The sequence below is a fragment of the Leptinotarsa decemlineata genome, unplaced genomic scaffold, assembly GCF_025532065.1.
Source record: "Leptinotarsa decemlineata unplaced genomic scaffold, Ldec_3_MD MMD2_tig00001393_RagTag_RagTag, whole genome shotgun sequence".
NCBI classification, from domain to species: Eukaryota; Metazoa; Arthropoda; class Insecta; order Coleoptera; family Chrysomelidae; genus Leptinotarsa; species Leptinotarsa decemlineata.
The window spans coordinates 12,891,964-12,904,653 of record NW_027412562.1 but is presented as its reverse complement, the minus strand read 5'-3'; the positions used below and the strand labels follow the sequence as shown (position 1 = coordinate 12,904,653).

General features: G+C 34.1%; 1 protein-coding gene across 8 annotated transcripts in view; it reads right to left on the bottom strand.

The window, feature by feature from the left end:
* alt (SMC superfamily domain-containing protein aluminum tubes) overlaps positions 1 to 12,690 on the bottom strand; it is a 41,617-nt gene that overhangs the window by 23,319 nt on the left and 5,608 nt on the right. For 7 of the 8 annotated variants that reach the window (XM_074176015.1, XM_023161276.2, XM_023161277.2 and 4 more), the window contains exons 3-7: positions 8,785 to 8,955; positions 6,823 to 6,972; positions 6,043 to 6,337; positions 5,765 to 5,895; positions 5,338 to 5,697 (exon numbers count right to left, since the gene is read on the bottom strand). In XM_074176015.1, the coding sequence (XP_074032116.1) occupies positions 5,338 to 5,697; positions 5,765 to 5,895; positions 6,043 to 6,337; positions 6,823 to 6,972; positions 8,785 to 8,955 (1,107 nt within the window). The remainder of the gene's footprint in view (positions 1 to 5,337; positions 5,698 to 5,764; positions 5,896 to 6,042; positions 6,338 to 6,822; positions 6,973 to 8,784; positions 8,956 to 12,690) is intronic. The other variant, XM_023161280.2, reaches the window with a different exon arrangement.

The window sequence follows — 12,690 nt, the reverse complement described above, 5'->3', positions numbered from 1 at the left end:
TTTGTCGCTGATAGAAAAGGCGAAAAAAGCTGGTAACATTAAAGAAGACAAGTGGGAGTCATGGATTTATTTTTCTAATGTTGTAAATAACATGGTAACCACAATGAAAAACGTCAATTCTCATCTGTATCTCTACAATCCAGATCTGTTGACAAATTTGATAGAAAAGCTTCCTACAATGCAAAAGTTTTCATGGGGAGAATTCGAGCATCAACGTGATTTGAAAGGAATACAAACATCGTTAGAAGATTTTTCTGAGTGGTTTGAAGAAGAGCTCAACTCGATGTCCGCTTTTAGTAATCCTTTTCAAAGAAATAGTCTATCTAAGAATCCTATCAGAAGAGAAACTGTCATGATTTCAAAAAGAGATAGTTTTTCGGAAAATAAAACTAGTGAGTGCATTTTTTGTAAAAAGCTTGACCACGTATTATCAAAATGTACGAAATTCTCTGAATTATCAGTGAATGAAAGACGAAAGAATGTTCTCAACCTCAAATTGTTTCCTCTGCCTCAAATTTGGGCATATGTCGAATAAATGTTTTTTGAAATCGAGGTGTGGTAAGGATGGTTGTAGAGGTAGACATCATTCTCTACTTCATATTCCACGCAATGAACAATCACAAAATGAACTGCAAAGCCTAAATAATATTGTGAATAATCAACAACCACAAAATGAATCGCAAAGCCCAAACAATCTTGTGAGTCAGGCCAATTTCTGTGTTAGTTTCCATAGTAAATCTTCAGGAAATCTTTGATGAAGGATCAACCTGTACCATGATTGAGGAAGACTTAGCTCACAGATTACGACTTCCAGGACCGGTTGTTCCACTCTGTTTCCAATGGACTAATGAAATAACTCACCACGAAGATCATTCACGAATGGTTTCTATAGAAATTGCTGCTTCTTGAAACCCACAAAAACTCTTCACGCTGAAACAAGTCAGAACCGTGCAGAATTTGCGACTTCCATCTCAAGAAATAGATGTTGATAACTTGAAAGAGAAATATCCTTATTTAGACTGTGATCTATTGGCATCAATAAGAAATGCTAAACCAGAGCTGTTGATCGGTCAGGATAATTGTGGCCTCATAGTACCAAGAAATATCATCCAACCACATCTGCATCAGCCCATTATGTCTCAATGTAAATTAGGATGGACAGTGCATGGTCCTACCAGTGAAACTGAAACCTTTCTTTCCCATGTAACTCTTTGTTGCAGACATTTTAATGATGACAAGCTGCATGAAATGGTGAAAGATACTTTTCGTCTTGAAGCTTTTGGTGTAAAAATACCAGACAATGTTATCAAATCAATCAAAGACAAAAGGGCTGTGGAGATCATGGAAAGAACTCTGAAGAAAGTCGGTAATCATTACGAAATAGGGCACCTATGGAAATGTGACAACCTTACTCTACCACCTAGTAAAACTAATGCCCTGAATCGTCTGTATTGTATGGAACGAAAAATGGATAAGGATGCCAAATTTGCTGAAGGGTATACTGCAAAGATTACTGGGTATCTTCAAAGAGGATACGCCAGGAAGTTACATCCATCTGAAGTTCAGAATAATAAAAACAACTGGTATCTTCCACACTTTGGGTTGCGAATATCAACAAACCTGGAAAGATTCGCCTGGTTTTTGACGCTGCGGCAAAATCTCAAGGTGTGAGTCTTAACGATATCCTTTGCCAAGGTCCTGACTACGTTCCATCTTTGATATCTGTCTTGTGGCGATTCAGACAGGGAAGAATTGCTTTTGGAGGTGATATCAGAGATATGTCTCATAGAGTTTCAATTATCGAAGAAGACAGATGTGCACAATTATTTTTATGACGAGGTATGAAGAGAAACCAAAGTCCAGATGTTTACGAAATGAAGGCGATGATTTTTGGTGCAATATCATCCCCGTCTGCAGCACAGTTTGTAAAAAACAAAAATGCAGCGTCGTTAAAAGATAAATATCCAGGGATTGTCCGTGCAATGGAAAAACAACATTACGTCGACGACTACTTAAGACTCTTGCCATATGATAGATGCAGCTATCGATAGAATTCGAAATGTTATTGTTATTCATGAAGAGGCAAATTTTTATATGGTGAAGTGGATAAGTAATTCAAATGAAGTAATGCAGTCGATTCCAGAGAACTTACGTGCTAATTCTCAAGTAGATGTGAAACTGGACTCAAAAATTTGTTTGAAGGTGATTGACAATGTTTCATGATGAATTTCACTAGTTCAGACTTCCATTGTCTACTATATAAAATGATTTGAAATCCCTGAAACAACTAAAAAAGAAGAATTGAAAATGAATAGCTGAAAAGTAACAATTATATTAACCAAAATAAACCTGAAATGAAATAATAGTGAAATAAAATACAAGTAAAAATAGAACAATTGACTAAATTAAAATAAAGAAGTGAAAAAAAAAAAATAAAAAAAAAAGTGGAGAGATTCCAAGTCACGTTAGTTCACGACGTTTCGATTGTTAGTATCTACAAACGTCTTCGGGTGATGACTGGACTGATTCCTCCGAGATTCCTTCGAGTACTCGAACGACCTATATTTCATTTCAGGTTTATTTTGGTTAATATAATTGTTATTTTTCAGCTATTCATTTTCAATTCTTCTTTTTTAGTTGTTTCAGGGATTTCAAATCATTTTATATAGTAGACAATGAAAGTCGGAACTAGTGAAATGGACTCAAAAATGTTAGAAAGAGTTCTGGGCATATCCTGGTCTCGATTGACGAGTTTGTATTTATATTGAACCTGAAAAAAATCCCTGATGAAATCTGTGATGGAGAGAAAGTACCAACTAAAAGGGAAGTACTGCGCACGGTTATGTCAGTATTTGACCCGCTTGGTTTTCTTGCACCTCTCATGATATCAAGAAGATTCCCGATTTTCGTAGCTTGTCGATTTGGAGAAATTCACGAAGACTCTGATTTGTCGCAATGGCATTGGTTACCATCTGAATTGAATGTTGCAGATCAGGCGATGAAAGAAAGGAAATATATCGATTTGTTGCCAGGAGGTGAGTGGTTTTCTGGATCGCATTTTCTAAAATTGCCTGAAACTGATTGGCCGGAAGAACCACGTTGCTCCAATGAAGACAATCTGATACTACTCTTAGATATTAATGATAGTCTAGTTCTTCCGATGGACTTCCCTAATATATCCAGATTCTCGAAATTTAATCGACTCATTTCATCTATTGCTTGGATTCTACATTTCAAAAAAGTTGTCAAGATTACAAAACTGTCTAGGCCGACAAACTTAATTTTGAGTGCAGATGAAATCGAAGATTCCATGAAGTTATGGATCAGAAAGTGTTTGGAGAAGAAATTTCCATTTGGAAAAGAAAGCTATTTCTACCAAAGTCTAGTTGCTTAGACGAATATTTTATATTACGCCTGGGCGGTAAGATTCCAGATATGAAAGAACTGGATATATCATTTAAATCGCGAAACCCTATTCTGTTAGATCCAAAGCACAAATTCACAGAGCTCCTCATAGATAAGTATCATCAAAAATCTAAACACATAGTTTTGGAGACAGTGGTCAACAATCTTTGTTCCAAATATTGGATTATAAATATACGAGTAGATGTGAAGAAGAGCTTCAGAAATTACCAAGAATGTTAAAATCGAAATTTCAAACCTCTTTTTCCAGAAATGGGTTTGCTGTCTCCCGAGCGCTTAGGAGCATTTTCTTTCCCGTTTTCATATGTTGGAATTGACTTTTTTGGTCCCATAACTGTTGCAATAGGAAGAAGAGTAGAAAAACGATACAGCGTACTCTTTACTTGTCTCACCCTCCATGCAATCCATATTGAACTCTCGGCATCTTTGGACACAAGTTCTGCTATACTTGCTATCCGACGTTTTATGTGTAGAAGAGGTCAACCAAAGGCGATAATAACACATAACGGGACCAATTTTGTCGGAGCAGAACGTGAACTCAAGGAATGGTTCCAAAGCTTAGGTCAGAAAAAGATTTTAGAAGAAGTCGCATCTAAAAATATAATTTGCAAATTTAACCCTCCCGGAGCTCCACACATGGGTGGAATCTGGGAAAGGATGATAAGATCTATTAAAACAGCTCTGAAGATCAGTTTGAAGTCCATCAATCCAAAAGAAGAGGTTTTTGTAACCTTGATGAGTGAAATTGAATATATTATTAATTCAATGCCCTTGACACACATATCGGTCGATCCCAATGAGCCAAAAGCTATCACTCCGAATCATTTTCTGCTACTGCGACCAGATGATGTAAGATCATTCGGCAATGTGCTCCAATTCTCCATTGCTTTCTAGCAGAAAGCAATGGAGAATTGCACAAGCATTAGCAATATGTACTGGAAACAATTGGTAATTGAATATAGACCAACATTTCTTAAAAAAAAATGGCATGACAAAACTAATCCTATTAGAAATGGCGATATAGTTTTGATTTTGGACGAGAAGGCACCTAGGAATCAGTGGATCATAGGAAAAATAGAAGAAACCTTTCCCGGTAAAGACGGAGTCATCAGAGTTGTTCGAATTAGAAATAAACATGGAACATATATGAGACCTTTCATATATGAGACCAAAGTGTGTATTCTTCCAGTCAGGAGTTGATATACTCACCTTGCAAAGTCTGCTTGGGGGGTGGAGAATGTTACTTATTTCATTTGTATTTTCTTATATCAGTTAATTGTTCATCACTATGTAAAAGTTGTTTGATGAATATCATAAGTTGTTTGAGAATTAGACAGATGAAAAGATAATAACTGTCAAGCAAAGTCATTAAAGGCGAAATTGTTTGAATTCTTTTTTAATTTGATAAGTATTTTACAGATCTGTAGTTGGAAGGAACATCATTAGGTCCACCCTAATAAAGATATATTATGAAAGAAGTCTTCAGAAACTATATGGTAGTTGCAAGAGTAATGATCCCAAGTGTTTTAAGACAAACTCATATCTGATGAAGGAGCCCTATAAACACATATTATGTATAATATTTCTGTTTAATATATAATGCAAAATTCAAAGGTTTTTTTCTAGTAGCAGTGTATTATTTTGATGAATTGATCATCATTGCAACTTTATCAACACATAATTATTATTAGGAAGCCATAGAAATTTGTTGGCTAGGGCATAGTGACAATGAAGACTTATTATGGAGATAACTTTAATGAAAATAAATCAAACTGAATTATCATTTCATAAGATTTGCTGAAGGATTTTTATTAATTATTCATTAGTCTTGAATCCTGAGATTTCAAATTGAATTTCATGTTACAACTCAAAATTTATCATAAACGCGTTTTGAATCTATACTATAAAACTTACCTCCTGGAACTGCAAGAGGTTAACGTCGTACTGTTGAATTTGCATTTGTAGAGCTGCATTGTCTTCCATAAATTTACGAGTTTTCATAATCTCAGCATTAAGTTCAGCTTGTAGTTGTTGGATCTTTTGACTGTTGACTTGGAATCTATTGTTGGAGGCTTGCAGCTCAATCTGCTTATTCTGTACTAATTCTTCTAATCCTCGAATTTTTTGTTGGAATTGTGATTTTTCGGACAGTTGTTCAGCTCGAACCTCTCGCAGTTTTGCTTGGGCCCCAGCAAGAGCTTCCTGTTCCTCTGCAAAAGCTTTCTCTTTCTCGGAAAGTTGTTTCTTCAGTCTCTGTACCGGATCAGCTTTGCCCTGGAAAGTAGTAAATGGTTATATTGGAAAACTGTATACTAAACTACTCAGTTGAGTGTAAGATTACCTCAGTCCATTCGTCTATAACAGCCGGGGCCTCAAGCTGCTTGTTGAGTAATAGATCAATGAGCAATTGAACTTCAGTCTTAGACAATTCAGCATTACGCACCGAATTAATGAGTCCATCCCTTTCAGCAGCTGCGTTAATGGTGGGAAAAATCAACTTCATTAATATATATTAAATTTCAAAGAAGTATTTGTCAGGAAAATATATGAGCCAACATGGAAAATGGGTTTATGATGCACTGTTTGGAAAATGGGTATCAACAACAAGACATTACTCACTCAATTGCTGTTTAGTGTTGAACTCGCTTTTCTTTTTCTTCTTCTCTTTTCCTGGGTTACCAATGACCAATCCGTTGGTCTGCGGAATAGCAGACACTGTCTCAACTGGTTTTTCCGCTGCCTCTTCAGGTTCATCAGCTAACACAGGTACACTCTGCTTGGGGTTAGATTTAATGGCGTCGGTGACTTGTTTGGAGTTTTTCTTATTCTTGATCAAAGGAGCTGACTCCACATTTTGTTTTTTCTCTTTGGTTAATTTTTCTTTGACTATTTCTGTCTTGAATATGTCATCTCTCTATAAATAGAATTTCTGTCAGTAGCACCAACAACTATCCCGATGTGAGTTGTGACAGCAGTGAACAAAGCCAAACAAAAAAATGGTTATAACACAAATACTATATAGTTAATAATTGCATATTGTTGAAAAGTCACTGTTCAAGTGTAAAAGGGCTAGACGATTATGAGACTACTTTTCTTACTACAGTTAATACATTAAACAAGTTCCGATATTAAAGAATTTACCAAAATTACAATCTTCATAAACACCAAGATATTTTTTGTCTCAGTTGGAAAAGTTAGTTTCAATGGAGATAAAATATGTCTACATTGAAGCTGAGACAGTTACCTCAAAGTATACATATTTTATGTTTTATTATATTTAAATATTTTCTTAAAGCCATGCATGTTTAGAGATATGTTAGAAAACTCAATAGAAGGAAAACTTGCTAAAATTGTCATAATCAATAATATCGGAATTTTTACCACGATTTAATAACTTACACTGTTTGCTCTCATTAGTTCAAAGTCGTCTTTAGGAACATTTTCCTCAAAGTGATTCACAATCGGAGTATCAACGATGTCTAAAATGACTCTCTCAGGTGACTTATCTTTTCTCACAAGAATCGGACGTACTTTTTTTACTTTTTTCGGCTAAAATACAATCACATTTACAACCTACTAAATGATAGATCGTTACTGAATCTCTCAACCTTTTCTCTAGTTCACAGAATTAGTTTCATATAAAAAATATACAAGTGGATCTGATCCTATATTATTTTATACACATTTATATGGGTACAGGTTTATTATTTATTTTTGTAACTTATAGATTAGCATTTTGAAATCTTTTTTGCAGCTAACAATCTGTCCTCATAAAAGCAATTCTTAGAAAATTTCAAAACAAAGAACCCTCACTTTTCGAATTAATACCCCAAAATTGAAAATTAATGTCTCAAAGGAAAACACCTTTGACTGCTCACATTGGTTACCGTTTTGAAATAACGAATAATTTATTAGCTACTTTGGTACTAAAATGTATACATTGTAAGTCAATCTAATAACTTAAATTGAAAAAGGAATATTTTTAGGAAAGTTGAGTTTAGTATCAGTTGAGCAAATAAATTTATATCGCTAGTAATATATTTGAGTATGTCTGGTAGTTTATTATACAACATGATAGTATCGTACAGTGGAGGTTTTTCAAAATGTTTATGCTTTGGTAGTGCAAGAAATTGCTCTGGCAGGTATTGAGATTGTGTATTGCAGAATTTTTCTCATAGTTCATCAAATTGCCACTTGAAAACTTTATCCATTTTAGTATACATATATTGAAGGGGAAGTCAAGATTTTTTCATGTGAAACAAATCAAAAACAACCGGTTCTTGTGAAGGAAGTGATAGACATGAAATCAGATGAAAGTCATGAATGAATACAAAAAATTATTGGAAACAAGATAACACATACCCGCTACATAATTAGATGAGTTTAAAAAATAAAAATATTTCAAGCAAATTGAATAAGTGCTCATAATCTACTGATTTTGAAAATTATATCATTTCTATTTTCCATGAATGCAATAACTATCAGTAATTCCATTATTTATGGGATATCTCAAAATCTGTCTGAGATTTCTCTCCGAGTCCTCAAAAAATTATTGAATCAAACTTCACGAAAAGATTTTTTAATGGTCCAATTCATCGTGTATGTGTGAATCTAATGAGTAACAGTTGATATTTTCCTCTTTTTATGTGAAACTGTATAGTCAATAACTGTAACAGTGATTTTTCTAAATTCCTCTACAAATTCACATAATGAATTGAATTTTTTGATATTAGAATTGAAATCTTTGTATAACATATCACATAATAAACTAAGTAAGGTTTTCAGTATGTGTCGTTGTTTTTCAAAACTACTGACTAGGATTAGTTTTGAGTAAGTTGTGAGTAGTTGGCATCTTCTGAAGTGAAAATACTCATTTTTGTGTTTTTGTATAGCATCATGAAAATGTTCAGAAACTTATTTTTAATGGTTTCTATACTTTATATATAAATGGAAACTCTTCATTAATTGGTGGAAGTACCTCGGTCAATAGCCAGTTGAGCAAAATTGTGATTTTGTTCAATAAACTACGATTCTTATTATTCCTCATTAATTTTTTTAATAATTACAAAGATGACTTGCTGTTTTCATTTTCCTAATAATAATACGTTGATTAGGAACTGAGTTATACACTCCCACTTATTTTCACCGTAAAGATGAAATAATTTTACTTTTTGTATAATTTCTCAACAATTTTTAGTGAGATCTCAGGTCAAAAACTCTGTATTCTGCAAAAACTTGTTACAAGTTTTTCGTATTCTTGAATACACCTTCAACTGAACATAAAAATACATTTTCAGCCAGATAGTGAAAAAAGAATTGTAATTCAAAATAATAAATGATTGATAAAAACATAATTTTTACCTTTGTAACTTCCTTAACTAATGAAACTTTTACATCTTCTTTGTCAGGTACCTCTTCCGGTGTTTCCTTGAATTCAACATGGGGTTTGTTAGGTAAAGAGTTCTCTTTATTGCTGTCTACATGTTCAGATTCATCAGTTTCATTCTCTTGAGGTGATGTTTTTTCTTTAGACTGAAATAGTAATATTTATTTTATTGAAAAATACATGTTTTAAAAAACGGTTACATAATTACAAGCTGAAATGAAGTCTTTCTATTTTTAATAAAATGTAAAAAAAACCTCTGGCCTATAAAAAATCTAAAAATAAACACTATTCCCAATCATCAGAAATGAAATACTCTTCTCGACGCGCGTTTCACCACTAAGTTGGCGTCTTAATCTCCTGCTAGCTAACAATTTTTTTTAATTCAATTTACCATTTTGACATCTACAAAGGTTGGATGTGTGAGTGAATGTGTTTTCTATTGCAAATTTACAAGAAAATTATTGTGGATAAAAGTTCATGCCAGACATTATTTTTAGCATTGCAAAACGACGCTAGGAAAAATTTTGCCTGCCAACACCTGTTAGAATTTGAATAGCTTTCTCCTACAAAATAAAAATATTCGTGGAATGGGATAAATACACAACTGTATTATAAATTTTTTAATTTTGTAAAATTCTTGCTTTAAAGTAGGTTATTTATTTGAAAAAATATATCATTGTCCGTTTATGACTGTAATATCACAGATGAATATTACTGGAAATTTTTCCTTACACCAAACCGTTATTTTAACATCTCGACACGTGTTTAGAACATCAAGTGACCATCTTCAAGAGGAAGATCAACAGTTTGATCTTGAAGATGATCACTTGGTGATCGAAACACGTGTCGAGGTGTTAAAACAACGGTTTGATGTTGGGAAAAAACTCCAGTAATATTAACCTATATAGTATACTATTAGGTATTGGTCCACCATCGTTACTCATATTATCACGTTTACTTATTTCTACACTCTCATAGGCATCTAGATGCCTATTGTTGTTAACTTGTCTAACTAATCTTAATGAGCTAAAGTCTATGGAATGGTTCTGTTGCAAAATATGATGGGCGACTACTAATTTTTCAGGTTTTCCATATTTTAAGTGTGCTAAGTGTTCCTTATATCTTATTTTAATAGATCTTTTTGTCTGTCCATTATATTTTGCATCGCAATCCTTACATTTAATTTCGTAAATTCCAGACTTTTCCGAATTCTCGACTCAGTCTTTTGGATTTTCGGAAAGACTGTAGTGTATGACTTGTTTTAAAAACCACCTTCATACCTAGTTCCTTGAAAATCTTTGCAAAGTTCTTCGTGTATTGGTTGTATGGAACTGAGATATATTTATCTTGGTTTTCGTCGTTTATTCTTAACCTAAACTTTTTCTTCCTTATTATATCATCTACAATACCCCTCGAGAAACCTTTAGTGGCTGCTATTTCCTGTATTGTACGTTTTTCTTTTGTGAACTTCTCATGTGGAAGAGAAAAAGTCAAAAGACAATGTACTAGAAAATTCAGCCCAGCACGTTTTTGCTGTTCATAGTGACGTGAACTGTCAGGAATATACCTGTACGTGCTTGTCTCCTTTCTAAATACATCGTATTCTAGCCCTCCACATTGGCTCTTCATTACTAAAACGTCAAGAAATGGAAGTTGTCCTTTATTTTCTAATTCATACGTGAATTTTATTGATGGAAATCTGTTTTTGAAAAAGAAACAAAGTCCTCAATATTTGATTTTTTGTTATTGAATATCGCGAAAACATCATCCACATTAACAATAGGCATGCCTATGAGAGTGTAGAAATAAGTAGACATAATAATATTATGAAAAACGATGGTGGACCAATACCTAATAGTATACTATACAGTGCTAGTCAAAAGTCCCCTCCCCCCCTCGTATCTTTTGAACGGGTATACTTATAATAATGAAATTTGGAGTGTAGAAATAAACGGATGTAGGCTTCTTAACTGGTCATAACAGGTGACGCAATAGTCATAAATGACGTCACAAGGCCACTGTGACCAAAAATTTTAAATGGGACCCTATGGCAAGTGACAGCTCGTTTGAAAGGTATTGAAAATACCTATTCAGTCATACCAATTTTGTTTGGGTTTCGGCTGATTTTGATTGATAAATTGAAGAAATACGAAAATTATAGTTTCGCATTTAATTAATAAAGATTTAAGGACCAGTTCTTATAATAAGTGTTCAAAATGTGCTCCATCTACTTCCTGGCAGTAATGCATCCTATTGCTAAACTCTTGTCGTACTCGTCCCAGTGTGTCAGCGGAAATTGCCCTACATTCTTCAACAATTCGTTGTTTCAGAATGGCAATACTGTCAGGTGCTGTAGCGTAAACCTTAGATTTCAAGTACCCCCATAGAAAAAAATGTAATGGTGTAAGGTCCGGTGACCGAGCTGGCCATTCGATCGAACCTCGTCGTCCAATCCATCTACCACGATATTCTTCATCTAGGTAACGTCTTACTGCACCGTAATAGTGTGCAGGAGCACCATCTTGTTGAAACGTTATTTCCAAGTTATCTGTTATCTGGATTATCTTCTAGAATTTCAAGAATTAACGCCTCAATATCAGTTTGTAACATCTCCAGATACAATTCACCGGTTAAGTTAGCATTGAGAAAAAGAGGCCCAACTATGTGGTTTCCCAAAATACCTGCCCAAACATTTACTTTTTCTGGAAATTGAGTATGTTTTTCACGAAAGATGTGAGGATTTGTGTCACTCCAATACCTCACATTTTGAGTGTTAACATTTCCATTGAGAAAGAAAGTACTTTCGTCACTAAAACAAATTGTCTGTATGTAGCCTGGTTGTTGGTTCATTTTATCGGACATAGTTTCACAGAATTCTAGTCTTCGGTCGGGGTCATCATCTGAAAGTTGGTGCACCATTTTTAATTTGTTTGGATGAAATTTGTTTTTAGCCAACACCCTATGTACTGTCCTTTGACTGACTTCACAGATAGACGCAACTTGGGCTGTGGAAGAAGTAGGGTTCACTACCATTTCTTCAAGTATGTCAATTTTTTTGTCATCACTAATTGTTGGTCGACCAGATCGTTTGCCATCTTGAACACTACCTGATGCTTCAAACTTCCGAAGAAGCTCCCTCAAATAAACCCTCGATATAGGGCGATCGGGGTACCTCTCATTAAACAGTCGTTCCGCTGCATGGAAATTGTTTCTACATTCACCAATTATTAAGATAGCTGCTACTTTGTCGGCTACAGTACGTACCATTTTGCCTATGTAAACACTTAAACGTCTCGTTAAACAATAGCTTAGGTAAATTTTCAAGGTATAAACACTTTTGACAAGTAGATAATTCAAACACGTCAACCTTTTTGACAATGAACCAGAGGCGTACTTTAAAATCTTTATTAATTAAATGCGAAACAATAATTTTCGTATTTCTTCAATTTATCAATCAAAATCAGCCGAAACCCAAACAAAATTGGTATGACTGAATAGGTATTTTCAATACCTTTCAAACGAGCTGTCACTTGCCATAGGGTCCCATTTAAAATTTTTGGTCAGTGGCCTTGTGACGTCATTTATGACTATTGCGTCACCTGTTATGACCAGTTAAGAAGCCTACATCCGTTTATTTCCACCCTCCAAATTTCATTATTATAAGTATACCCGTTCCAAAGATACGAGGGGGGGAGGGGACTTTTGACTAGCACTGTATAGCTTGTTGAAATAATATTTCAATTATTAGATTTACATGACTATTATATAAGGACACATTGTAAAATTAATTTAAGACTAGTAGATAAGGCAATACTGTGAAATTAATTTTATAAAGCTTGGTCAAATAATATTTCAATTATTAGATTTACCTGACTATAACA